The sequence below is a fragment of the Nelumbo lutea genome, chromosome 1 (genome assembly GCF_056320005.1).
Source record: "Nelumbo lutea isolate HS-2025 chromosome 1, American lotus-T2T, whole genome shotgun sequence".
Lineage (NCBI taxonomy): Eukaryota > Viridiplantae > Streptophyta > Magnoliopsida > Proteales > Nelumbonaceae > Nelumbo > Nelumbo lutea.
In genome coordinates, this window is record NC_142684.1 from 13,217,289 (window position 1) to 13,243,180 (window position 25,892).

At 37.0% G+C, this 25,892-nt stretch overlaps 2 protein-coding genes across 2 annotated transcripts; one reads left to right on the forward strand and one right to left on the reverse strand.

Moving 5' to 3' along the window:
• Positions 1 to 153: 153 nt before the first annotated feature.
• On the reverse strand, positions 154 to 9,664 carry LOC148873578 (alpha/beta-Hydrolases superfamily protein). The gene is made up of 7 exons (XM_088966785.1): positions 9,447 to 9,664; positions 9,032 to 9,204; positions 8,902 to 8,954; positions 7,042 to 7,156; positions 6,364 to 6,486; positions 1,111 to 1,282; positions 154 to 614 (listed from the first exon to the last, which is right to left on the reverse strand). Exons 1-7 carry the CDS (start codon positions 9,618 to 9,620, stop codon positions 429 to 431), a joined length of 996 nt encoding a protein of 331 aa, XP_088822911.1. The 5' UTR covers positions 9,621 to 9,664; the 3' UTR covers positions 154 to 428.
• A 448-nt stretch (positions 9,665 to 10,112) lies between these two features.
• LOC148873579 (F-box family protein) lies at positions 10,113 to 23,899 on the forward strand. The gene is made up of 9 exons (XM_088965007.1): positions 10,113 to 10,429; positions 10,681 to 10,848; positions 11,008 to 11,081; positions 15,708 to 15,783; positions 16,050 to 16,160; positions 21,536 to 21,710; positions 21,805 to 21,923; positions 22,719 to 22,779; positions 23,647 to 23,899. The coding sequence occupies exons 1-9, from the start codon at positions 10,352 to 10,354 to the stop codon at positions 23,715 to 23,717; spliced, it is 933 nt and encodes a 310-aa protein (XP_088821133.1). The 5' UTR covers positions 10,113 to 10,351; the 3' UTR covers positions 23,718 to 23,899.
• The last annotated feature ends 1,993 nt before the right edge of the window (positions 23,900 to 25,892 follow it).

A 25,892-nucleotide genomic window follows, 5' to 3' on the forward strand; every position in this document is an offset into this window, starting at 1 on the left:
AAAAGAAAAAAGACTCGGGTTGGAGAAAACCCCTATTCTAAGATAGCAACAGCTGAAAACAGATGACAGATGGCAAGAACACTGAATTATCTAAAAATGAAAGTTGAACCAGTGTCAATGAATTGATTGAGAAGAACACTTAATTAACAGTAATTAGGAAAAAAGGTGGGATGGCAAGTAGATTATATAAAAGTGCAAGTCTTTCATGTTTTCCCTTTCTCAAGTCTTCCCCACCACCGACCTGACCCCCTCACCCAACCAAAAATAAAATAAAGTTATAAGACCAAGAAAGATGAGATTGCCCTCAGCCCAATGTTCCTATGATATACAGTGAAAATAAAGGAGCACAAAAATATAGATAAATAAATAAATATAACATGATAACATGGTAACATTGAATTTCTGCTTTCCCCTTCAAGTAATAATGGTTAGCTGAGAAGGTGATGTATCCATGTCTCCACAATAGCAGGTGAGCCATACCAGGGTCTCAGTGTGTCATCTGAACCAACTGGTGAGTGGTAAATTCCATCTAAGGTAATATTCAATGCACCCTCTAGATGAGCTGATGACTCAGGAACCACCCCATCACCCCAAACATCTGCCTGACCACAAACCTGGCATAAAGTATTGCTTGTTGGTAAGAAAATGCTTTAAGAATTTCTTGGTGTCTTGACAATAGGCACCATTGATCGTTAGAAAGTATAGTGTCTTGAAGAGACATCATAGGGGCTAATAAATTTTGTAGCAATCATCTGCTCGTCTGTGTTGGCAGCATATGAATCATGGTTAATGTGTCCAGGATTAGATAATAATTATAAGGAACCTTATTTGAGAAAGTAAGACTCTATGCATCTTATCTATCCAAGTGAATGGATTTGAATTTTTCAACTATCAGATACATAGCAAATGAGATGACTTTATCAATTAAAAAACATAGCGAGTAAAAAGAAAGAGGAAAATCCACATTGATTACAATTGATAACATGGACTTCTCGTATGGCCAACTATTTTCATTTTTTTGCAGGACTGGTCCTCTTTACAATGGGTTTTATAAGTCAAAGCAGATGAACTAGTAAGTGTATTTTAGTTGACAAAGATTTTGTGATTTACCTGCTTGTATCCCTGACCAATGAAGCGGGCACGCAAGGTCGGAGCAGTTGATGTTGACTCATTCGTGTTACTAACAACAGTCAATTCTGTCATGGATTCACTGTTGTCTAAGAGGACCATGGAATTAGAATCCAGATTGGAATCGGAAAATAAGCGAGCCCCTTGAATATACCTACATTATTTACCTTGATGACTTAGATTTTGAAGTTTGTGGGTTGTTGGAGCAAGAAGTGAAACTTAAGAACCTAACAAAATGGATGATAAGAATAAATCTTTATACTGCAGACCTGTTTCATTCCACAAAGACTTATCCACTTAAAAAAATGTATGTTAAGTAAATGTAATTATGCTTATTTCCCACTTTCTCAAAATGATTTTCCAAGTTTTTCTTCATCTACAAGTTTTCACATTTAATGCTTAGATTTTCCACTAACACAAAATTAGTGTGGAAATGGGTAAAATGCAAAAAGAAAAAAAAAAAACTCATGCATTATATTATTAAAATGGAGCTAAGATAATTTGCTTAGGTAACTGCTAAATCCAAATAACTACACCTGTTAATTGCTAAATCATGATACTAATAAAAAATTGCAGTTTTTTGTTTTTAAGAAATCCAAAAAATTTTTATTGTTCTGAGAAAAATAGCAATAAATAATGGGAAGTTCTGTTCTTTGTAAAGGACCTAGATGCAGTTGAAAGCTGCTTCTAATAATGTATTCCTTGGCTATAGGAATCAAATGTTCATAATCCTACATCACATGGTCCTTATATGAGCATTTATGTGAACTTTTTTTTTGATGAATGAGCATTTATGTGAACTTAAATGGGATGCTCTTGACCGAGCAGCATCTTTGCACTGTACAGTACATGGCAAAATATTTTCTCCCTATCTTATTTTTTCTGGTGGTACTGATACCCATATCTATTATTATAACTTGTATATATACGAAATGAATTGGTCCCATGATAATGTTTTCTTTCCATGTGATGCCACTGTGTCCCAGGAAAAGTCCTTCAGAGAGGTGCGAGATTCAAAAAAAAAAAAAAAAAAAAAAAAAAAAGAAAACCTTAGGTAACGGGGAGTCTTCTGAAGTTGGTTTTGTTTGTATGGGATGGAAATACAGTTTGGCCTATAGTAGTCCTATTGATGAGGGGAAAATACAGCCTTCTGGAAAGGAACTTGAAGAATCTAAAAATAGAACCATCTTTGTAAACTAGGAACCACCTCCTTCCAATCAAGTTAAGATCAATTTTGATGCCTGTCTTGAACAACGGAAAACAAGCATAGCTTGGGTGGCCTGGGATAATTTTGGAAATATTTTATCTTCCAATTATCATCCTATAGGCTGCACCACAATCACGGTAACAGAAGCTTGGGCAGCGCGGGAGGCAGTTCAAGGCATGATGGAGATACAAAACAAGGAAATCATCATCAAAGGGGACTCAGCTCTAATGATTTTCAGCAGCAATAATAAGTGCAAGCCAACATGGTCTTCAGCTAACATCATCTGAGACATACAGCTCCTTAAGGAAAGCTGTCAAAGAAGGATCAGGTTCAAGCACGTTCTCAGGGAGGCAAACATGTTCACTGATCTCTTGGCAAAGTTAGGTTACGAGGACAATTTCGGCTGTGTGATGGATCAAGCTCAAATTGATCTTTGGGGTTGCATTATCCCCCACTATTTTTGTAGTGCAAGTCCTTTCTGTACAAGAGAGAGAGAGAGAGAGAGAGAGAGAGAGAGAGAGAGAGAGAGAGAGAGAGAGAGTGAGGTGGATTCCACCAAGGCTGAGGTGATGGCTCTTCTTGAGCCTTAGGGGTGCTATCTTGCAAAGGCCCTCATCCTTGATGGTTGAAGGTGATTCTTTAAATGCAACCAGATGGGAAAAGGTTTTGGAAGATGATCATGGAGATTATCCTAGAAACTGAATCAAATTAGAGACAATGGGCTACTGTTGAACTCTTGGTATTACTAGCTTGAATTGGACTATTTAGGGAGATGAATGCCATTTCTGATGAATAAGTGATCTTGGGAAGTCAATTGATGAGGAATGTATGCTGAATCTTTGATGGAAATGTCGGTCATCCAAATATAAGAAACATGTTGGAAATATTGTAAAAATTATAGATATGGTGGAAACATTGTGAAATATGCAAAATGTAGGATGGTATTTTATGAGGCATAGACACACCTTTTTAAATTATTATCTTATTCCAAATCATTAAACAAAGCTAAGAAACTAAGGTTATAGACAAAAGAATATGTTCTGAAGTTGCCTTGTAAACCTTAAGATTCAGAGCTTCATGACAAAATGAGTTAAAGCAAAATTTAAATTCATAGAAAATGTAAATGGTTGTAATAAATCAACAAAATAATCTATTACACAAATAAAAACTAATATTTAACTTCATATTTGAAATGAATATTGAGTTAGCTCAAAGTGATAACCATATAAGTGAGGTGGACAATAACTTGTTACTCCACATACCTACAATATTGTCACCAACTTATGTTATAATACTATCTCTTGTACTCCACATAGTATTAGTAGTATTCATTGGATAATATGTCAATTCTAGTAAAATTTCATGTCGGTACCCTTCGAAGTGGAAGTGGAAATATGTCGTGGAAACTATCTTTTGTACTCCACTTAGTGTTGGTAGTGTTCATTTGGGAAATGTTAATTCCGGTAGAATTTCGTGTCTTTACCCATGGAAATGGAAATATGTCATGGAAATATTAGGGAAATCAGGGACATTTTAAACTATACTCTGTCTGCCTGTGTCCATCCTGTACATTATCTTTCTGTAGTTTCTCCATACTATTAATTAAATCCTTTTAACAATTACTATTCCAATAAATGTCCAAAAGCATATATTCATTCAAAAAAGAGTTAATTAAACTTCTTTTTTGATAGAAAACAAGAGATCAATAAAAAGCTACACACAATGGGGGTAGCACATCCCCAAATGTCAGCACAAGAAAGACACTTTAAAGAGAAAGGCAACGAAGAAACAAAAACAAGGTTTGAATGAGCACAATTAGCAAGCCAATCGGAAACTCGGTTCCCTTCCCGGAAAGTGTGACTGTACTCCATAGCGCTGTCCATCCTCTCGACCAAAGGCTTGCAACCTTCAATGATCCTTCTCAAATCATTGATTCACTATCATAATTTGAAGTAGATTCCATAAATGAGTTTTTAGCTCTATCAATGATTATGGAAGGAGGAATTGCCTTGTTATCGAAGGTTTTGTTATTTTGATTCTTCCAAATTTGCCACAATAAAACAGCAATTTTTTTTTCTTTTACAAATAGAACTTTAGGATAATGAGAATTATCATCCAGAGAAGCCCACTACTCGAGAAACTGAATTGTTGTTCCCTAGAGGAGCCGGAATAGTATCTCTCGTGATGAGCCATATTTGTTTAGTGAATGGCATTTTAAAAAAATATGAACAGAATCCTCCTCTTCACCACAAAAATCACAACAACTGTCAATATCAAAATCTCTTTTCCTAAGGGCTATCTTGGAAGGGAGTTTATTGTTAAGCAAGAGAAATAAAAAGACCTTGATTTTGGGAGCAATTTTCGGATTCCAGATTTTATTGATTTCCTTTGTCACTCTAGTAGGGTTACCATGCATCCAGCAAGCCTCATTATAGGCCGATTTGATTGAGAAGTCTCCTTTTGGGTTAGGTCTCCAAATCTTACTATCCTCATGATCACCCGACGGAATGAAAATATTTATAATTTTTTCCCACGCACTTAAAGGCACTAGGTCCTTAATCAAGTCCTTCCAAGTTTTGGTCTCGTGATTGATGACATCACTAACCTGGAGGTCAATATTATTAATTTATGCTTTGTTAACCAAATTGATCAGGGGAACTTTATCTGACCACTTATCCAACCAAAATATTTTCTTATTACCTTTGCCTATAATCATTCCTAGCCCTCTCTTAATTAAATCACGGGAATCAAGGATGCCTTTTCAAGCCCATAAATGATTCTTTTTCGGCTTAGTCTCCCAAAAGTCTTCTCTCTGAACATATTTGTTACTTACAACTTGAACCCATAAGTTATCATTTTCATTTAGCACTTTCCATTCTAATTTTGCAAGGCAGGCTTCATTCATCCAGCCTGGATTCTTCAGGCCCAGCCGACCCCAAATCTTAGAAGTGCAGACTTGGTCCCAATTGATGAGGTGGAGGGATTTCCTATCTTTACTGTTAGTCCATAAGAAATCCCTTTGCTTCTTATCAAGGTCCTGAATAACACCTTTAGGGACTTTAAATGATCTCATAATATATTGAGGAATCATGTTACTAGAAGCCTTTATGAGAGTAATTTTACCAGCAAGGGAGAGGCAGTTTCTTTTCCATCCTTCCAATTTACTCTCCATCTTTTCACCCAAAAATTTGAAGATGTCCTTGTTATATTTGTTGCTAAATACAAGAGCACCCAAGTAGTTTTCATTTTTCGCCTGTAAAGGAATTTTGAGAATTTTTGCCATGATTTTCTTAAGTTTTGGGTGAATATTCTTTGAAAAAGGTAAAGTTGACTTGGTGAAGTTAGGGGCCTGTCCCGAGGCTTTGGCAAATTTGGACAAAATGTTTTTGATTGTACAACAAGCCTGGATGTCAGCTTTGGCAAAAACAATACAATCATTATCAAATTGAAGGATAGGAATGGATGGCCCTTGTCTGGACACCCAACAACCAAAAGGACTCCTGGGGGCAGAAGCCTCACTCAAAAGGTTAAGAGAGAGATCCTACACACAGAGGACAAAGAGTTAATTGAACTTTGATTTATTGTTAGTTCTCTTAAACACAATCCAAAATATGGATGTATAAGGTAGAGGTGTCTAGTAATGGCACATTATATTGCTTTTAAAGACCATGCATCCTAATTCATACTCTCCAATGAACAGATAACGAAAATGCTCAAGGAAATGTACTTATTTTAATAACTCATGCTCATAAAGCATAATATAATGTTGGACATTCTTCCAAGACAATATATAGCTCAAAACCCCTGACAGTCTACATGACATAACCAAGTCATTATGCAAGGATCAGAATATTGCATGAATCAAAATGAAATATGCAAGCTACAGATAAAAGGTAGAAGAACTGTGTGGTGAAAGTGTCATGAATCATCCACTGCTGGGTTTAAGGCAAAAACAAATATGGGATATCAAGAAACAGAAGAATGTGATTCTTGAATTTATTGATAAAAAATGTGATTCTTGAATTTACCTCCCCGCAATACATACATATTTCAAGTCTGGTGTATATATAGCTTTTGCACAATATCTGTCAACATAATCCAAGAGGCCCCTTGTTTGATCAATTACTCCTGGCAATCCCTTTGGAGGTGGTCTGAAAGAAAACATACTTTCTGGTCAAGCTGTCATGATGAAATGCAAATAAGACCTCTTGAGGATAGAAAGTGGATTCACCATAAAAATCTCTTCAAACCATGTTCCCAAATACAACCAGTATAATGCCACAAGAATTTATTACGAAGAAAGTAACAGATTTCCATAAGTTATGAAAAGAAAACAGGGTACATGAGAAGATGTACCCTGTTTCATCAATTATGCCATAAGAACCTGTCATATGGGTACTCTATATTTGGAAAAATCCTGAAACAATATGCTTTTATGAGTTGCAGAATTCTGAAAAAGGAGACATTAAAGTAAAAACAGAACCAACATGTGAAGAGGGAATAACAGATTAGAAAATGGAAAACTAGTGAAAAACTCAACAGTAATATGAAAAAAAAGCCTAATTCGTTATCATTAATGCTTACTAAAGACTGCTAGATTTTTTTATCTTGCACGTTCTTCTTTAGATGAGAATGCATTTAAGAATATTTTGGGAAGCTGAAAAAGAGATGTTCTCCAAGTACTGAAAATTTGATAAGAAACATACAAATGAGGGGTTCCCAGAGTCAATAACAAGGAAATGTTTGACAGGCCAAATTCTTCCATGTAAAGACGTGCAAGCCATCCTCCAGCTGAGTGCCCAATTAAGGATAAACTCTGACCTACAATGCAGCAGTTTCTTTTGTGGATTCAGATATCCAGGTAAGGGTTGTAGAGAGACTAAATGCTTAAAAAAGGACCTTAGTAATAAGTAATAATAGAAAAGAATAGTTCAGAAAAGACAAAAACTGACTGTTAACATAATTATGCAATATCATATCAATCAATCAATCACTTAAAATGTCACAATGAAAAAAATAGAATGGCTTTTTGTTTGAGAGAGACCCTAGAAATTTAACTTTCATATAACTAAGTATTTTAGATGTTATGCATCAATAGCTACCCTCTGAGGAATAGATGAAAATCACAGAATACAGAGAAGATACACAAAGATGTTTAAAGAAAATGAATAATGAAAGAAGTTTGGCTCTACTTGAGATTCACATGAACTATTGTAACATGCAAGTCACCCAAGAATCAAAACAAGAATTTAACCCCCCTCCATTTGTCCCATAATAACAGTCATATTGCTTTCTCTTGTTTTCATATGTTTATACTCAACACATTTACAATAGGTGATAAAATGAGCAAAGTTAAACTAAGATGGTTTGGTCAGGTGCATAGAAGGCCATCAACAGCACTTGTAAGAAGAATTGATTTTTTACAAGTTGAAGGGACTAGAAGGGAAAAGGGTAAAAGGACATGGGTAGAAGTAGTAAGAAATGATTTAAGCAACAATGATTTAACTATGGATATGACATTAAACAGAATGGTTTGGTGAAACAGGATTCATGTAGCTGGCCCTATATATTTGGGATAAGGCTTGGATGATGATGATGATACTCAACACCTTTACAAGGATATAACTGACATAATGTAGGTTGTAGAGAAAAGATATACAAGTTTATCAAATAATATTTAATGCAAAGTTTTACTGTTTCTTTTTCTGGTTTTCTTTTCTGCAATTTCTACATTCATTATTTGGTATGATGATTCAAAAAATTTAAGACTGTTCTCCTTTAGAATTTCAAAATGTTGTTTCAGTTTTCATATATAGTGGTGATTATTTGCTTTCCTGTATTTCATCTAGAAAGATGTATAATTGTCAAAAACTCTATCTTAAGGCTACTTCCAATGATTAGGATACATCAAGAGACTTTATTGAAAGAATTAGCTTTCATGTGTTCTGTGGGAAATTCACATGTTCTAGTTAAAGGTAAAGAGAGCAAGATATCCATTTGTTTTTCGGCCATTTGATAGAATAATCACAATTCAGCTGAAACAACAAGGTAAAATGAAACAGACCTTTGTCTTCAAATCATTATCATCATCATCATCATCTAAGCCTTATCCTAACTATATGGGGTTGGCCACATGAATCCTGTTTCACCATTCAATTCTGTTCATATCCATTGTTAAATTATGAGCCTTAAATCATTTCTTACTACTTGGATCCATGTCCTTTTTGGTCTGCCCCTAGCTGTTAACCATTTTAGTCTACTTTTTCTCATTTTATCACTTATTGGAGCTACTCTTGAGTTACTCCAAATGACTTCATTGATGACCCTATGCTTTCTAGCTTTTCCACTCATCCATCTCAGTGTATACATTTCTGCCACACTTCGATCTTCAAATGTGAGAGTTTATGTGAGCAATCGACTGTATTAGATACGAATAATATAGTAGAAAACGAGAAAAAGACTTTATTTTAGAATACTATAGATAAGCATTAATATTTGGTATCTTTCCCTTTTTTTTTAGATTATCTATTAAGAAAATAGGGTTGGGGGTGGGAGAAATAACAGACCTTCAGCTAATATCCTTGCTTCCTGAACTGCTTCATCGACCCTCTTCAGATACCTGTAATCCAGAACACTGAACTTAGTCAGAAAAACAGAAGATATTACAAAAAGATGATTTAAATGCAGAAAATATACCAATCAAGAACAGGCCGAGGACGAAGGGTTCCCCTCCAATAATTGGGATCCAACAAGCCAGCTGCATTCCTGAGCCAATCAACTCTAGAAACTTTAGCAACCACTGTGGGCACACCATATTCTTTCAACGTAACCTGAAGCTTCTGATAATCACTTGAATTGTTCCCTAAGCCCTGAACCATACAGAAGTAATCAACCGAATGTTTCTTATTATTCATCTGAAATGAAAAATCTAAAAATCCACACGAACAAGCAATGCCCATCTACCCAACACCTTAATTTTCTTCCTAAAGATAGCTGATTAACTTAACTACCTGATTTTTGAACTAAAAAATTGTGGGTAACAGAAGAAAATTTCTTAGACTTATAAGAACAGTATTAATGACTAACTGTATAAAAGAATAACTAACTTAACTGGAAGAATAACGGCCGGGCGACAGTTGACAGGCGTTGGCTGGGCTGGCTTTTCCTCTGTTCCTGCAGCGGCTAACGTGGCAATAAAATGGCGGTGTTTGATGGGTTGTCGTGGTGGTCGTCTTCTTGGACTCGGAAAGGTTGTCGGCATTGAAATCAACGTTGCCCAAGCCATTCCCTAGCTTGGGTTTCTGCTCTTCTCTGCAACTCTCCATTGGTTTGCAGGTATGCACTGTTATTTAGATGAAAAACCATTGGATTGGAATCCTTCCGAGGATTCTATCCTTTTATAGCTTGAACCATTGGATTGGAACCTGGGAACTTTATCGTGGAGATCGATAACATAGAATCAGAATCTATTGGGACTACTGTACTCCTCATTTAGATGCGAGAGAGAAGATTCTCACTATTTATAGGCTAAAATTATTCCACGTGGCATAATTTTATTTCGCCACGTTGCACAATATCCTTCTCCTGGTATTTAGATCCTTGCTAACCGGCTTCCGTGGGTTAACCGGGCGGTCCAATTTTGCCGGGTTAATGTTTAGATTGTTTTCGTAGGATTGGAATCTTTTGTTTTAGACGTTGATAAAACAGACCAAAGCAGTTTCACTCGAGATTAAACCGTTGGATTAGAATCATAAGAGATATTTTTCAATCACAAAGGAAAATCCCACAATCTGACCCTCGAGAATCGAGATTCCTCACGCGACCATGGGCTTATCTCAGAAGGTCTGAAGGTGGCGTTGCCTTGGTCTTGGACTGGCCGGTCGTGCTCATCTTGTCGCCGATGGTGGCGTCTACGGCTGAACCGATTACACCATTCGATTCGCAATTCCCGAAACTTTTGCTCTAGACTTCATTAGCACTTGGTTTCTACTTTTTACTGTTGTTGTGGTTTTCGCCATGACTGCATCAGACGATGAGAATGAATCCTTGGCTCACTTTCTCGAATCGGAGGTCCTCTCCGAGGTCTCTGACGAGGTTTGATACTTCTTCTTCCTTTCTTTTTTGAATCGACTGAATGTTTTGTTAGACCAGATCAGATTGATGGGGGTTTTGGTTCAGGATGCCTGTTTATGGTTGTAATTACTACTAATTGCTGACTATGCTATGGTTTTGCTTCTTCCCTAATGTTGTATATCTGAGGTGGAACGAATTCTGAGTCCTTTAGATTGGCTATGCTTTGTTTTTTAGACGGCTGTTCATTTTTATTTATTTATTTTTTTTTGCAGGAAGAAAAGAAAACAGAACCCCCAGCGAAGAGATTGCGCCTTGACAATGAGGGAACTTCTCAAACTGGGAGAGGGAGCAGCCAAATCTCCAGACGGATCGAGACGGGGATTTTCAGCAAGATCCCTCCAGAGCTTTTCCACAACATCCTCAAGTTCCTTTCTTCAGAGGTTAGGGTTTCTGAGTTTAATTTGTAATTTATACTGAAAACGTTCAGGTTCCAGAAGAACCAAATGTCAGATTATTTTAGGTCAATTCCATATGGTGGTTGTTGTTATTGTATTATTCTATTTACATTAAGGTAACCTAATTTTGTTGTATCATTGCAGGATCTCGTAGCATGTTCTCTGGTTTGTAGATTTCTGAACCATGCGGCATCTGATGAAAGTCTATGGCGTCGCTTGTGAGTACATCATCTTCTTCCTAAGCGCATTATGTCGTTTTCTTTTTTTTTTTTTTTCGAGTCAGATTCTTATTTGTCTATTTAAAGAAATAAATACTGTACAACTTGGTTTGATTTTGTGATTTGGAACAATTATTTAAAAGCGAGAAGGGGAAGGCATGATATACACCTTAAACAAACTGAGGCACCACTTTTTGAAAAGCAAGTAAAAAAGCCTTAATATTCAAGAATATGCAAATCCAATTCAGAAAGAAGCAAAATATTTCAAAGTCTATTAGTTTAATTGGTTAAAGCATAGTATTATTAAAATGAAGTGTGTGTCCTTGTATGTTTAAGTGGGTATCCTTGATCTGATAAAGATGAAAAGATCCAGGTCCAATTAAAATTTATGTTATATATTTGGTCATGTGCATCGAAGACCATGCAAGCACCTCTAAGAAAAAGCAATCAGTGACAAGCTAAAAGGACTAGGGGCAGACCAAAAAGGACATCGGTTGAAGTAGCAAGATGATTTAAGTGTTCATAATTTAACAATAGATATGGCATTAAACAGAATGGAATGGTGAAACAGGATTCATGCAGCTGACTGCTGACCTCATATAGTTGGGATGAGGCTTAGATGATGGTGATTATATAATCATTATGAAATGCATAATTAGTAAATTCAATATTTATATTTAGATAAATTAAATCTGAAACAGACATATCAGATTCTGGATTGGACTCAGATATAAAGTTTCAATTATCAGAAATCAGATGTAGTTGGTTCCACTCTGAATCTGATCCAAGTAAGCTCGATATTTAAGTCCTTTATGGCCTACTCTCTTTAAAGTCCAAATATAGTAGGCACAATCTACAATATAATAATTCAACTATTCTACACAAAATTTAAGGTTAATTTATCAAAACACAGTGCCAAGTCAGGTTAGGTACACCACAAAAAATAAGCCTTGCCTGTGAGTTAAAACACTAGCATGGAAAAGGATGTCCCTTTCATTTTGGCCGAGTTAATTCTTCTTAATAAATAGCATTCATATTTCTTCTGTGTTCTGCCTTTGATTTGCAATAATGTATGACAAGAGGGGATCTGATGGGGAGTGATAAGTCTATTGGAAGGAATATAAACTAATTTCAGTGGGTATGCATAAGTTGGAAATAATTTGACAAGTGATTTTGAAATTTGCAAGGAAACCATGCAACTGAATGTGGAACAGCTTTTTTATTTTTGTTGCTAAGAAAATGTGGATGTGGTGGATCATCTAGTGCTTGTTTGCAGCCTGTCCTTTTGACGTAAGACCAATTTCTGTTTTTTGAAGATAAATGAACAGGAAAATTTATTAAGAAACAAATAGCTTAGAGAAGAATACAAAGAGGTGATAAGAAATCACCCAACAACTAAAAAAAGCAACAACCCGAGATACTCAAGCAACCTTGAAATTAAAATAAAACCCAAAAATCAACAAGAAAGATCAAGACCCTTAATTTAGCCCACTCCCACTAACCTCTCACTACCCTTAGATGGCAATCTAACAAAACCCCGCCCAAGAATCCTTTACAAAGCAAGTAAGGCCTATCCCACCCTTCTGAAATTGAACTAAAATTTCTCTTTCTCTTTCTTGACAAGCCTTATATTCTTCTTAACCCTCTTGTTTATTCCAATCACAAGTGAACGCCTTTGAGACTAGCACGGATCTACAAACATCTGTTGTCTAAATCTTTTAACTGTATCGAGATGACCTTCACGGTTCTTCCTTTTTTCCATTAAGATCATTAATCCTTTCAAGCTCGAATACTGCATTCTTCTCAAATACCTGCTCCGCAACCAAATCATCTCCCTTCTGTTGCTTGGTCCTTGTTTCACTCTAGAATCTGTCACTTTTCTCCCCCTCTGCCTTTAGAGAGTCTTCAATGGGACTTAAAGCTTCCTTCTCGCTGTTTTTCAGGATCTCACTTGAATTTTCTTCCACTTAAATGCTTTCATTGCAAAATTCTCTCCACCCAAGAAAAACAGTCCCAGGCTCTTACTTACCTCGATTTCTTTGTAAATAACCTCTTCCAGATTGGCTTTCCTTCTAATTTCATGAGTCTCGTCCACTATAATCTCTTCATCCACCTCTTCATTATTTTTTTTGATAAATAAATTCATTTCCATTAAAATAATGATTGGATACAAGAAAATCCCTTTAAATGCACGAGGTGCTGCCTCTCCTCTTCATTTTCCCTCTCTAAAACGCCCTCGAGGGGCTTCGTTCTATATTTTCTCCTTCTATGGAACTTTCTCTTGTTTCCTTCCATCTCCTCCTCTTCTTTACCATATCCATGCTCTTCTTCTTCTGCGAACAAATCTCACTGTCACCTACTCCCTTCCTCAAACTCCTTCCTCTTCCCCTTCAACTTCTTCCAAACCCTTTGGAACTCTCTCCCTTTCACCTACAGTGCGCAAGTTCGAGCCTCCCTGATCTTTCCAACGAACCGATGAAGCTCTTCTCCTTCCTGAACAGCCTGCGTTTCTCTGAAACCAGTAGCATTTTCCCCTCTATTCTCCTCTTTATCCTCTCCCAGAAAATCTCTGTCGAGCTGTTAAATACCAGCCAAAACCAGAGCTTGCAATGCCTTCTTATTAAGTGGGGAGATGAAAGGCTAGAAGTATCATCTAATATTCCCATTATTCTCGTTTGCCCACCCTTTTTAACCAGCCGAACAACTTTGGGCTGCACCGTAACAAACCCACCCAAGTTGCCCAGCTTCCCCCCCATGTGGTCCCTTGCCTTTTTCGCCTTCGTAAGTTGTGCCTTTCTTAAGAGCTTCCATATCAAAGGCTTTCCTATTAAACACTTCCACTTGGTTGATTTCAAAATTATTTGAAGCTTTTTCCTTCGAATGCAGTGCCTTCCTCTTCTTTTCATCTCCCCCATTAAACTTCTTTGGAACTAGCTTCCCCTTGACATCTCCTTCTCTTTCACATGGCTCCCACCCTGCTATTTGTTTGCACCCACCCTACTACTAACTTTGAGTCTCCCTCCACTTCTAGTTGTTGCATACCCAATCACTTAGACAATCTGAGTCCCTGAAGGAGGGCCAACACTTCTCTAAGTGAGTCCCCCCACACCTGTTGGACCAGAGTACATAGCTAAGATTCTTCCTCCCTCATCTCTAAATACACCCCCAATTCCCGATGGTCCAGGATTCCCCACAGACCTGCCGTCAAAGTTTAATTTCACAGTGCGCTGTAAAGGAGGGGCCCAAGCTACTTGTAAGGTAGAACAAGATACGTAGGATCCTGCTCTTATACACCATCCTCTAGTCAAGTCATCTGTAGAGTAGTCCTTGAACAAATCTAGAGTTTTCAGCCAATGTATAGCCTTGATGGTGATCCCTTCATTAAGTTCAGGAGCTGATTTTTCTTTTCCTTGGAAGATCTTGTTGTTTATCTCTTCCCAAACTGCCCACAGGATGGTTGCCCTTGTTGTTCTCCACATCACCCTTCCCTTCTTCTTTGGTTGTTGGAAGAAGCTAAGGTCAAAGAGATCCTCTACACTTGAGGGAGAGTTCCACCTGCAATCAAAGAGAGAGGAGAACCAATCCCATAAAAGAGTAACAAAGGGACAAGAAATTAATAGATGATTTACCGTCTCACCATTCCTCAAGCAAAGGCTACAAACATGTGGAGAAAGCACTAACTTGGTCTTTTTCTTTCAAGCACTTCTAAGGTATTAATTTTTTGGAGAACCACTTCCCAACAAAAAGCCCTTACCTTTGGAGGAATCGAAGCACTCCAGATATCTTTAACAGGAAAGGGTGTAATCAGGTTTGTAGGGGGCAACAAAGCATTGAAGAAGGAGGAACAAGAAAAACAGCCTGAAGATGTTTCAGTCCAAATTCTACTATCAGGACAAGAAAGGTCCAAGAAGACTGAACTGAGAAGAGAAAACAGATCATCTGCCAATCCCACTTCTGAGTCTCTCAAGCCTCTCCTTAGCCCCAGATCCCAAGAATCCTCAGAGACACGAAAAGAAGAAATAACTTGAAATTTTTTCAAAGAAAGAGAATGAATGATTGGGAAACTATCCTTAAGGGGAGGGTCCCCAATCCAAGTGTCCTCCCAAAAAAGTACCTTATTACCCAAACAAGCAACATACCTTATGGAAGTTGAGAATGCAAGCAGTACACCAACAATGTCTTTCTGGGTTTTACCTTTGTCTATTTGTTGTGGTCTTACTGGCATGGAGATAGAGAGCAACTTACCTAATGTCTAACAGGAATAATGCCACTTTCATGCTGAATTTAAATGTTATCTATTGCAGTGTTAGTTGATGCAGCTTTTTTTTTTTTTTTTTTTTTTTTATTCTAGATGAAGATCTTTAAAAGGAGTTCGGCTTCAGTCAGGGAAAAGCCTGTTCGAGCAGCCTTTACTGCCTTGCATTGAGAATATCTCCTTACTTGTGTGCTTTATTTCATGGGGATATATTCCCAATGCATGGTTGCAAAAGGCTGTTAGAATGGTGTGGGCACAGGTTTGCCCGATAGAAGCCGATCTCCTTTAAAAGTGCTTATTTTTTCTAGAAGATTTATACTGATTAGTATAATATGCTTATATGCATAGTATCCAATTGTAAACTTTTATAGGTATTGCATGCGCTGGGGTCTGTCTCCTCCTACTAAAAAATTACGTCAGTTTGCTTGGAAAAAGCTCTATATTCAGGTATAATTTAAGTTTTGGAATCATTTTATTTGTAGCCAACAATAAAATAGTTGAAAAGAAAAGTTATGCTTTGTAAATTGAAAAGAGTAGATAATTGTGGAATGTAGTTATTATCATAATTTATTCTTTAGAATTCATTGATTTAAATGCCAGTAAAAGTAAGTGTCTGGGACCTTGGACTGGTCTAATGTATTATTTGTGATGCATTTGACATTTTTTACTAGCAGTTGCCAAGTTGAATATGCTAACATTTTTTTATCTTACAGCGTGATGAGGAGGACATGGTCGAATTTGTTAGGAATACTCCATCTGAGTTCAAAGAATATTATATCCAAATGCAGGCAGCCAAGAGAAGCCAAGCTCCTCTTCCCTCACAAGTAAGGGTAAAAAGATCTAGAAAGTGTTGTTTGACACTTCATTTCCCATGCATTAGCATGAAAAAAGTTCACTAATTGTTGGAGGTTGAGGAGTAGCTGCTTTGTTCCTCTGATGTACATGTGACACACATGGTAGGGGGTTTCCCTACCAAGTTGTTTCTACCGTGGAAGCTTGCACAAAACTGAGCCTCTCTCTCTCTCTCTGCACGTGTGTAATGATTTTCCAATTTGTATTTTCAATTCTTTTGAAAGTAAAATAATTTTTTTTTATATTAAAACAAAAAGAAGAATACAAGGAAAGTGACAAGAAGTCATCTGAGCAAAGAAGAAGCCCAACACCCAAAACATAACAACACACCACTTCCAAAATTCAAACCAATCAGACTCTCCCAAGATTTCCCAAGATATCAAACAAAGATCCATAATACAAAATTAACTTTAAACAATACAATAAAATAAACCAACCCAAAACAGACACCACCTCTACTCAAAATCTTTTTCAGTAGAACTTCCACCATATCCATAAAAAATGAACACCCACACCCCTTCAACCTAAACATCACTTTTTATTACAGCACTACTAACTCTGACACCCGCAACAAGTTTGATAACCACCACCCACCAACTGAAAGTATACTAAATTATACTGATACTTCAGTGGCAAAAGTCAGAGCCTCATTAAGCCTCTGACACTTTTTTAACTTTCATTTTTTTATTAGGCGCTATTCCAAACACACCTCCTTTCAACCTGGCAAACACTTTTGAAACAGGAATAGCTTGTTTTTGTTTATGCCTTTTATAATATTTCACTGCATTAAGATTCTTCTTATGATCTTGCACTTCTTCTTTAGAGCTTTTGTTAATCCTTTCCAACTCCAACACCACATTCTTTTGCAATTCTCAAACTCAACTCCCCTCCTCTCCCAAAACACTCCAACATTTTAAGCAACCCTCAGTCCATCTTAGACTCCTCTTCCCCTGCATTGAGATCACCCTCATTGTGTACCAATTTCTCTATCTCCCTTTTCCTATCCTCCAACTCTTTAAATGTACTCCTTGCAAGTTCTTCACCCCGTAGAAAAAAAAACCCCAACATCTTGCTCATCTCTACCTCCCTATTCACTATCATCTCCAAGTCAACTGTATTTTGAATTGTATTTGTTTCTTCCATCTCTATCTCCTCATCCTGATCTTGTTATTCCTCTGCCCCCTCTTCCTGATCACCAAAATCCTCCAACTGTCTTGTTCTATACTGTCTTTTCCTCTTATAAATATCTTGCTTCTGTCCTCGAATTTTGCTTCCTCCTTTCTCCTTTCACTCCCATCTCCTGCAACACTACCTTCTCCCTCCCTCTCCCTTTCATCTTGTTCTCCATTCTGCCCTTCCTTTCTTCTACTTTAATTGACTTTCTATCAGCATTTTTTTATTGGAAACCGTAAATCCATTCATTAAATTATAAAGGTAAACAATCACAAGCATCTCAACAAGGAAGTGCTAGATTCCACAATTACGGTGCTGTCCAAAGCAACTCAGCCGTGGTTGACCCTTGTTTAGCTAGGCCGTCAGCCAGGCCATTAGCAGATATTCTAACCCAATTAAAATCGACTTTCTACCAGAACATGCTACCTCTCCTTCCTCCAAATTTCCGTTAACCATTGACACCTCTTGGATCTCCTCCTCTACCTCCCAGTTTTCACTTCCTCCCTGCACCTTTGTAACCAACCAACCTCTCATCCACCTTTCCGATATCTTCCTTCTCCTCTTGTTCCCCTCCACTATGGTTCTCCCTTTCTCTCACTAAATCAAGATTGCTTAACTGTCTGTGATTGCTGACATCTGTTATCCTTATATTTACATCATCACTTCTTCCCACTGTAACCCTTGAAACACAACCTTTGCCCCGTTCTTGTGCATCAGCAGCTGAAATAGACTTCTTGGCCAGACTACCAATCTCATTTTCTTTGAACGTTGTCTGCCCCCCTTTCTCTGCTGTCATTCTTTGAAGTTTTTCTCCTCTCTTTTGATTTCTCATGCTGATTTCTTCTTCTTGGATTGGTGTTATAACTCCACTTCCACTCTTCTCCACTATCCATCTCCCCTGTAATTGTTTCTCTTCCTTGTTAAAGGAAATTCTAGTTTGCAGATGACACAATTCTTTTGTGTGAAGGAGGGGATCTCAATAGGATCAGAAACTTGAAGCTCACTATACAACTTTTTGAGCAAATGTCAAATCTGAAAGTGAATTTTGAGAAAAGTTGTATAGTTGGATTCAATATGGGGATAGAGGAGGTTGGTGAGTGTGCATACATTTTGGGGTGTGAAGTATCTAATTGGCCTTTAAAGTACCTTGGTTTGCCATTGGGAGATAATCCTCAGAGATGAATTTCGGGTTTCAGTTATGGAAAGGTTTGAAAAGAGACTTGTGAAATGGAAGAAAAGTTACGTCTCTTGGAGGGAGAATCACCTTAATTAGATCCACATTAGCTAACCTTCTTGTCTATTTTTTGTCAGTCTTTAAGATTCCAGTAAGGGTGGCTAGCAGATTAGAAAAACTTATGAGAGATTTTCTTTGGGAGCCAGGGGAGGAGAAGAAGGACCATAGGGTTAGGTGGGAGATGGTGTGTAGGAGTAAGAAGGAGGCCGGTTTGGGAGTTGGGAACATAAGGAATAGAAACTTAGCATTATTAGGGAAGTGGCTATGGAAATTTTCTTTGGAGAAAGAAAAACTTTGGGTAAAGATAGTGGGAAGTATTCATGGGGTGGCGGACAATGGATGGGACTTTGGGATTCTAGCACTACAAGAGCATCTCCTTGGAAAGCTATTCAAGCTACTTTGCCCGTATTCTCTCCTTGGATCAAGTATGGCTTGCACTCAGGTAACCTAATTAAATTTTGGGAACATGTTTGGGTTGGGGATTCCCCTTTGAAAGATCAGTTTCCAAATGTTTTTGCTATGTCTACCCTTAAAAATGAATCGGTTTCCTCCTTCCTTGTACCTTCTAACTCACCTTTTGGATTTGGTTGGAACTTGGGGTTGAGAAGAGATATAAGGGACACAAAATTATGTTGTATTTTAGCTTTTTTATCCATCCTTGAAGGGATCTTCTTAGAGCCAACAAAGGAAGACAATAGAATTTGGACACTCCCCCGGGCTCCTACACATGTGCCTCTTTCTTCAAAGCCCTGATACAACCTTTTTCCGTTGGACAATCATTCCATGTTAAAGAAGTGGGGAGTCAACCTATACCTCCGAAGGTTGGGAGCTTTTGTTGGGAAGCCTTTCTGGAAAGAGTTAATACAGGAGATTTACTTCAAAGAAAAAGACTCAATAGTTGTTTGTCTCCTCATTGGTGTGTCCTCGGTAAATCTGATGGTGAGTCTGGATACCATTTACTAAGTTCTTGTCAGTTTGTTAAAGCTATTTGGGAATGGTTTACTTCTTTGTTTGGGTGCAGGTGAACTCCCCCTTTGAATGTGCAAAGCCTATTCAAGTCCATGCCCAACTGCTCAACAAAAAGGAAAAAGGTTATGTGGAGATGTGTAAGGGCTGCAGTTTGTTGGACTGTTTGGGAGGAGAGAAATTCGCGGATTTTTCTAGACAAAGAAAGAAACTTGGAAGTAATACTGGAGATTATTCACATAAGGGTAATACGTTGGTTAAAAACTTTCAAGCTGTTTGCTGAGTTCTCAGTTGATGTGATGCTAAGAAATTGGAAGGAAATTGCAGAATCAACTTCAAGTAAGAAAGCTTCAAGTTCTTGTTGGATCCCTCCACCATGCAAGTTTATCAAACTGAACTTTGATGGTAGTAGTTTGGGCAATCCAGGGCCCTCTGGAATAGGGGGAGTGATAAGAGATGAAAAAGGGAATATGTTAGCTATGTATTGTGGCCCAATTGGGGTGGGAGACTCCTTGAGGGCTGAGATATTAGGAGCTCTTGAAGGAGTACAAAGGGTCAAAGACATGCATTTCAAGAAATAGGTCATAAAAGGTGATTCTGAAATTGTAGTGAACTGGTTAAAAGAGGACAATTCCAAGCTCTGGAACTACAACGATGAAAAGAGGAAATTTAAGTGGCTGAGTAAGGACATGGAAGTTAGATGTAGAAGTGCAAACTCATTGGCAGATGGCTTAGCTAGGCAAGGGGTGAACAAAAACTCTATTTTTTGGGCTGTTTTGTAGTTGGTTTCAGTTTGGTGTACTTTAATGTACTTTTGATGTATTGGGGAGTTAAGTTTTTTTAGCTCCTTATTTCTGTACTTTCTCAATTTTAATAAAATGCACTGTTATTGATAAAAAAAGGAAAATCTAGTTTGATAGTCAAGTGTTCTTAAATTCTAAATGCTGATTTACAATTTTGGTCTATAATTTTTAACCAATATAGGATCCATAGTTCCATACAGAAAATGGATGGCATTTGAGATATTGCCCAAATTTGAGACTGATATAGTGAGAACCTTGATTTTTTTGATATCTGAAATATTTATTTGAACTATGTATTCTATAGGGTGCAATGGTTAAAGAGATGTGCTAACTCCTTTGTGGATGCTCTCGCTAAACAAGGGGTGGGAACTAGGAAGGGATCAAATGTTATGGGCTGTATTGTAATTCTGTTTTTTTTTTTGGTTTCTTGGGGAGGGTTAAGAGAGTTTACCTCTCCCTTTGCTTCCTTTTTACTTTTCTATTAATTTTGTTAATAAAAGGTTCTGTTGTTGACAAAAAAAAAAAAAAAAACTTCTCTAGGGACTGTTAAGTTGCACTTAGATGTTTAGGATCACTAAATTTGGGGTTTCTTGTTTGGCTAAGGGATCTTTTTGGAGGAACCATTGAATGGTGAGGGCCCAATCCTGCATTTGTGCCATATTCATGGAAGATGCTATATATATATATATCCATAGTTGTCAACACATATGGGCAATGTTGGGAAACAGGGGAGTGCCTAGTCACCTAGGTAGTAGAATTTGACAAGGAAACTGAATTCTAGGTTCCTTGGTTTTATATACCAATCATCATATGTTTAAGTTGAAAGACGAGCAACACTTCACTAATAGCATAAATTTTCCTCTCATAACACAGAGAATCATCATATCTAAAAAGGCCAACATTTTAATTCCATTAATTTCAATATTTCAATTTCTTTCTCCTCAAAACCTCTGTTCTTGTGTGTGTGTGTGTTGTGATTACAATAGGGTGTCATCTTGTGATTTCTGTTGCCTAGTCACCTAGATTGATGACTTTTTGATACAAGTCATGGCATTAAGGTCAGATGGGCCACATCAAAGATGCTTTGTTGCCCAAGTGATACCTTGACAACTATGTGTATATCTTCATGTTATATTCAGATTAGGCCATTCTGAATTGTTTGCATTTGAAGGTGAATGATGATCGCATAATTATGGACAAGACAGTGGCTGATCAAGTATCTATGTGGAGAAGCAGTAAAGGCATGACAGATGAAGTGGTTGTTGACCATGCTTGTTCTGGGGAAACATGTTCTTACTATCAAATCGGAGATGTTTTCATTTGTGAGAAGACTGGTCGTGTTCATGGTAGGAACTACTCTTATGAGATCATCACACTAGTTGGTCCTTTATTCATGAAATTTGGGCCTTACATGTCTCATTTTGTTGATTGCTCCTGCAGTGTGTGATGATACATGCAGAGAAGTTGTTTTGGATGCCTCCAGTGGGCTTCTGGTTTGTACAATATCTGGGCACTGTTTTGATAGAATGCTCTCTCCTTCAGAAATGGAACCAGATGCTGTGAGTAATTTGTATCCTGGCCTACATATGTTTCATACTGTTTCTTGTTTGCAATTCTGCTACTACCCACTTAACATTTTGTTTGTTGAATTATATGTGAAAATGACCTTTAGGTATTTTTCTTATTTCCTTTCTTTTGACATCCCTTTGCTGTTCCCCTCTCCATTGTCCTACTTTTTCTTATGTGATAGTTGTTGGTGTGTTGATAATAATGTTCTTAAAGGTGCTCTCCTAGGTGCATACTTCATAGTGGCCGGAGACTTCTTGTATAGTGGGTGGTATGCACCTTTGTGACAAAACCTAGGGTGAAGGATTGAGAATATTTTTTAAGGTCTTACTCCTGGTTCTTGTGGAAATGTTTCCAATGGGTCCTTTTATAATTTTGAGTTCTTCATTGCCCTGTTTTCAGGATCACCTCTTAGATGGAGTTAGTGGTAGATAAGAAATAGTCGAATGATTATATTCCATCCATGCTGATTAATGGATTGTCATTGAATTTCTAGAGGCTTACAAACTGGTATACTTGTTCCCTTTTTTCCTATGTCTAGTAAGCCCTTCCATGTTTAGCCTCTGGTAGAATGTATTATTTAGAGCTCTCCCTCTAGGTGGATTGGATTGCTATTTTAGTGCTTTGTAAATATCCTTTCAGTTGGATGCATAGTATTCATTCATTATTGCAAGAGGAAAGGATCTAGTTGAATTTCATAGGGATGGGAATTTTGAAGCAGAAAAAAGCAATACATGCCTTGCATCGTTTGGTTTAATTAATCTTATGGTCTTTTATTAAAAATTCAGGAACAACAGCAAGGTGGTGTAACAGATGAAGCAGAACCATTTATGGGATCTGGCCGATTTGGTAAGAGGATTAAGGCCCTTCATCATAATTGCATTGTTTTATTTATTTATAGAGCTTTGCTTTTATATGCCCTTTGGAGTGTAAACTTAATGAGGTTTTATGAATCTGGTATTATAAATGAATAAAAACATGCAACTTCAAGTATCCCTTAATAATAATTTTTCTCAATTCAAATCCAAACTGGGAACACATTCGCTGCTGCCGGTTAATCTGTGACACATCATCGTATGGATATATAATATAATATGTTATATATATAATATGCATAATTACATAATATATACATAATAATATTATTTATACACATTCAAAATATATAATTATATTCTGTATATTTTTTATACTAATAATTAAGATTTGAGGCCAAAATAAGCATTGTTTGTGAAAAAATAGTGGCCCATGGTGCTGAAGGTGAATGATGACCTCTGGAAATTCTCATATAAATTGTATTTGTAACCAGTGACTCAGTTACCCGGTCAAGTGTGTCAATGGTTCAACCACCTGGGTCAAATGGGTTTTGATCGAATTCTAGGTGTAGGATTTATCTGGACCGGAGTTGACGCCAGGTGACGGCTTGAACAGTTCTACTGCCTGGCTGAACGGCAGGTTGAAAACATTGGTCCTAATTACTCTACATGTTAACATTCTAGCATTGCTTAGAAGGCCATGTATTCATAACTTGCTGACAGTGTGGTCTTTTGAGTGATTTTACCATGCCTCACCAAGATGAAACTTCTGGATTTAACGTCTGCATGGATCCACTTGCAGAAACATTTCCAAAAAAGGAAAAAAATTTCTCTCAAATTTTTATGATGAGTATTTTTTTTTAATTTTATTTCTCATCTTTTTTGTGTTTTTATGTGATAGCACGTGCTTATCTCTTGGGGTATAACTGTGCTGATGAGAAGGAACTGGAAGCGGCATTGAGGTTTTGCTGATCTGGTATTTGTGCTTTTCTTCCATGTTCAGCGAATTTTGATGAAAAAGATAGCATCTTCAAGCCACAGTTTTCTAAGAATGAAAGATAGTTGATTTCAGTTCGATATATGATACTTACTGTATGTTGTAGATTGTAAGTATTACTTAATGTAAAAGAAAGCTGGCTTCTTCAAGCCTAAAAGATGTGTAGCAGGTTGTATTTGTAGAATAGTGTTTGTGATTAAAGCAAGGTTTAGAGGAGCAAGGTCTAGCTGAACGCGTTAGCTGTTCAGCAGGCTGTGGAACCAATGATAAGGTTCCATGCTAGTATTTAAATAGGCCTGTATATTTTACAGTGGGGCCCATGAGTTTATTACTGGCGTGGAACCTTGTCATTGGGTCCACAGCCCACTGAACAGCTAAAGCGTTCAACTAATCCGTATTCGGTTTAATGTATTGATACATATCAACCGATGTGCTTTTTGGGCTTATTTACATGGCACAGGTGTAATGGTATTGGTCAAAACTCATGTTTTTCCACCCTTGTGTATTCAAGACATTTCTTTCTCCCACCTTATTTATAGGCCTATTAATGTGCCCATAGTTTTTGAAAATTGAAAGCCCCAAGGATGTTTTTTATTTTATTCAAGGGCAAGCTCATATATATATATATATATATATATATATATATATATTCTATGCTTTTATTTTAATTTTTTTAAGCACCACTTTTCAACTTTAGCCTTGTGGAAGCTGCTACCACCTTCTCCTGAAACTGGGCTTTTCTTAGAAACTCCTGAAACTTCAACTAAAAATCTCTTTCTTTGCATCTTCTCATACTTACGGAAATGTCCTTCCATTGCAAAGGCATCTGTTCTAATCTCAAACTTTTTTGAGCCCCTATATTAGCAGGTCTGTAATTAGGTATCGTTAGGGAATGTTATCCAATCTACGAGAAAACAAACCTCTTCATGTCTCCTAGTTGCAGTGAAGAGCTGGTAGCATTGCTTCCTTGATTGTTCAGATCTAAGTGGACCTTGCGGCTTTCAAGAGGATTAGATTTGAGTCCCTGTATCCGATTTTATGAAGGAGACTAATTTTAGAGTTCGGAGCTTGGAGGAAAAAGTCATAACCAAGGTTTGATATTTCTAAGAGCAATAGAGAATGGATCTTTTTGAGTTTGATAATCTTGGCCACTGCTAATTTAGTGCAAACCATTTGAATATCACAAATCAAAAGCAGTCTTTCTTTACTCAAATCTTTGCTTAAAATTTAGAAAAAGCCAAGAATTACATTACGTGCAGTCTACATATTTGTTTCCTTGATTTTTCATTACAGAAGCATGCATTAAATATGTGATATGGAGAGAGATGATATTCCCTTGAGTGGATGCTATTTTATTGGATTTTGAGAGGGGGGAAGTTGATCAATGGGATTTTGGTTTCCATTGATCAAGAATCCCATGTTCATTTTTCAAATTTATGTGGGGGCTAGGGAATGTTTATTTTCTTGGGTAAGTGATATAAATAACTTTTCCATGAGAAAATTATTAATACTTGAATGAGACAAAAATACCTCTTTTAATAATGGATTTTTATGGCTAAAATGGTCATTACCATATTTACCTAGAAAATAAAAAACATGGTTAAATGCATTAAACCGGGTAAATATTTTTCAAGAAAAATTTATCTAGATAATTGCATTTACCTAGGTAAATAACTTGTCGAAATGTGAACGGAACTTTAATTCTCACTGACCTCTTCTCAAACCCAATAAAATACTTGAATGACGCCGATTATGGCTAATCATTGTTGTTGCTACTATTATTGTGATATAAATTACGGTCATCCATCATCCAAACCACGCCTGAATGATTTTGCTCCAGTTGACACAGATAACCAACATTAATATCCAGACCAACGCTGACATTCTCTACAACGCTGACATTGTGAAGAGTTCACACTTGACGATTCCTTCTGAAATTTCATTGTGACTTGACTTCTATGCAACCTTATTTGTTTATTGATCAATCGGTTGATCAAGAAATCTGCTGTAAAAAAAAAAAAAAACGAAATTCCTCACGTCCGATTTCTTGATCAACGGTTAAAGTAAAGGATATTTCACAACAATCATGAAAGGATACGTGTATAACTTTATGAATTCTTCACAATCAAATGAGGATTCAGATTGATCCT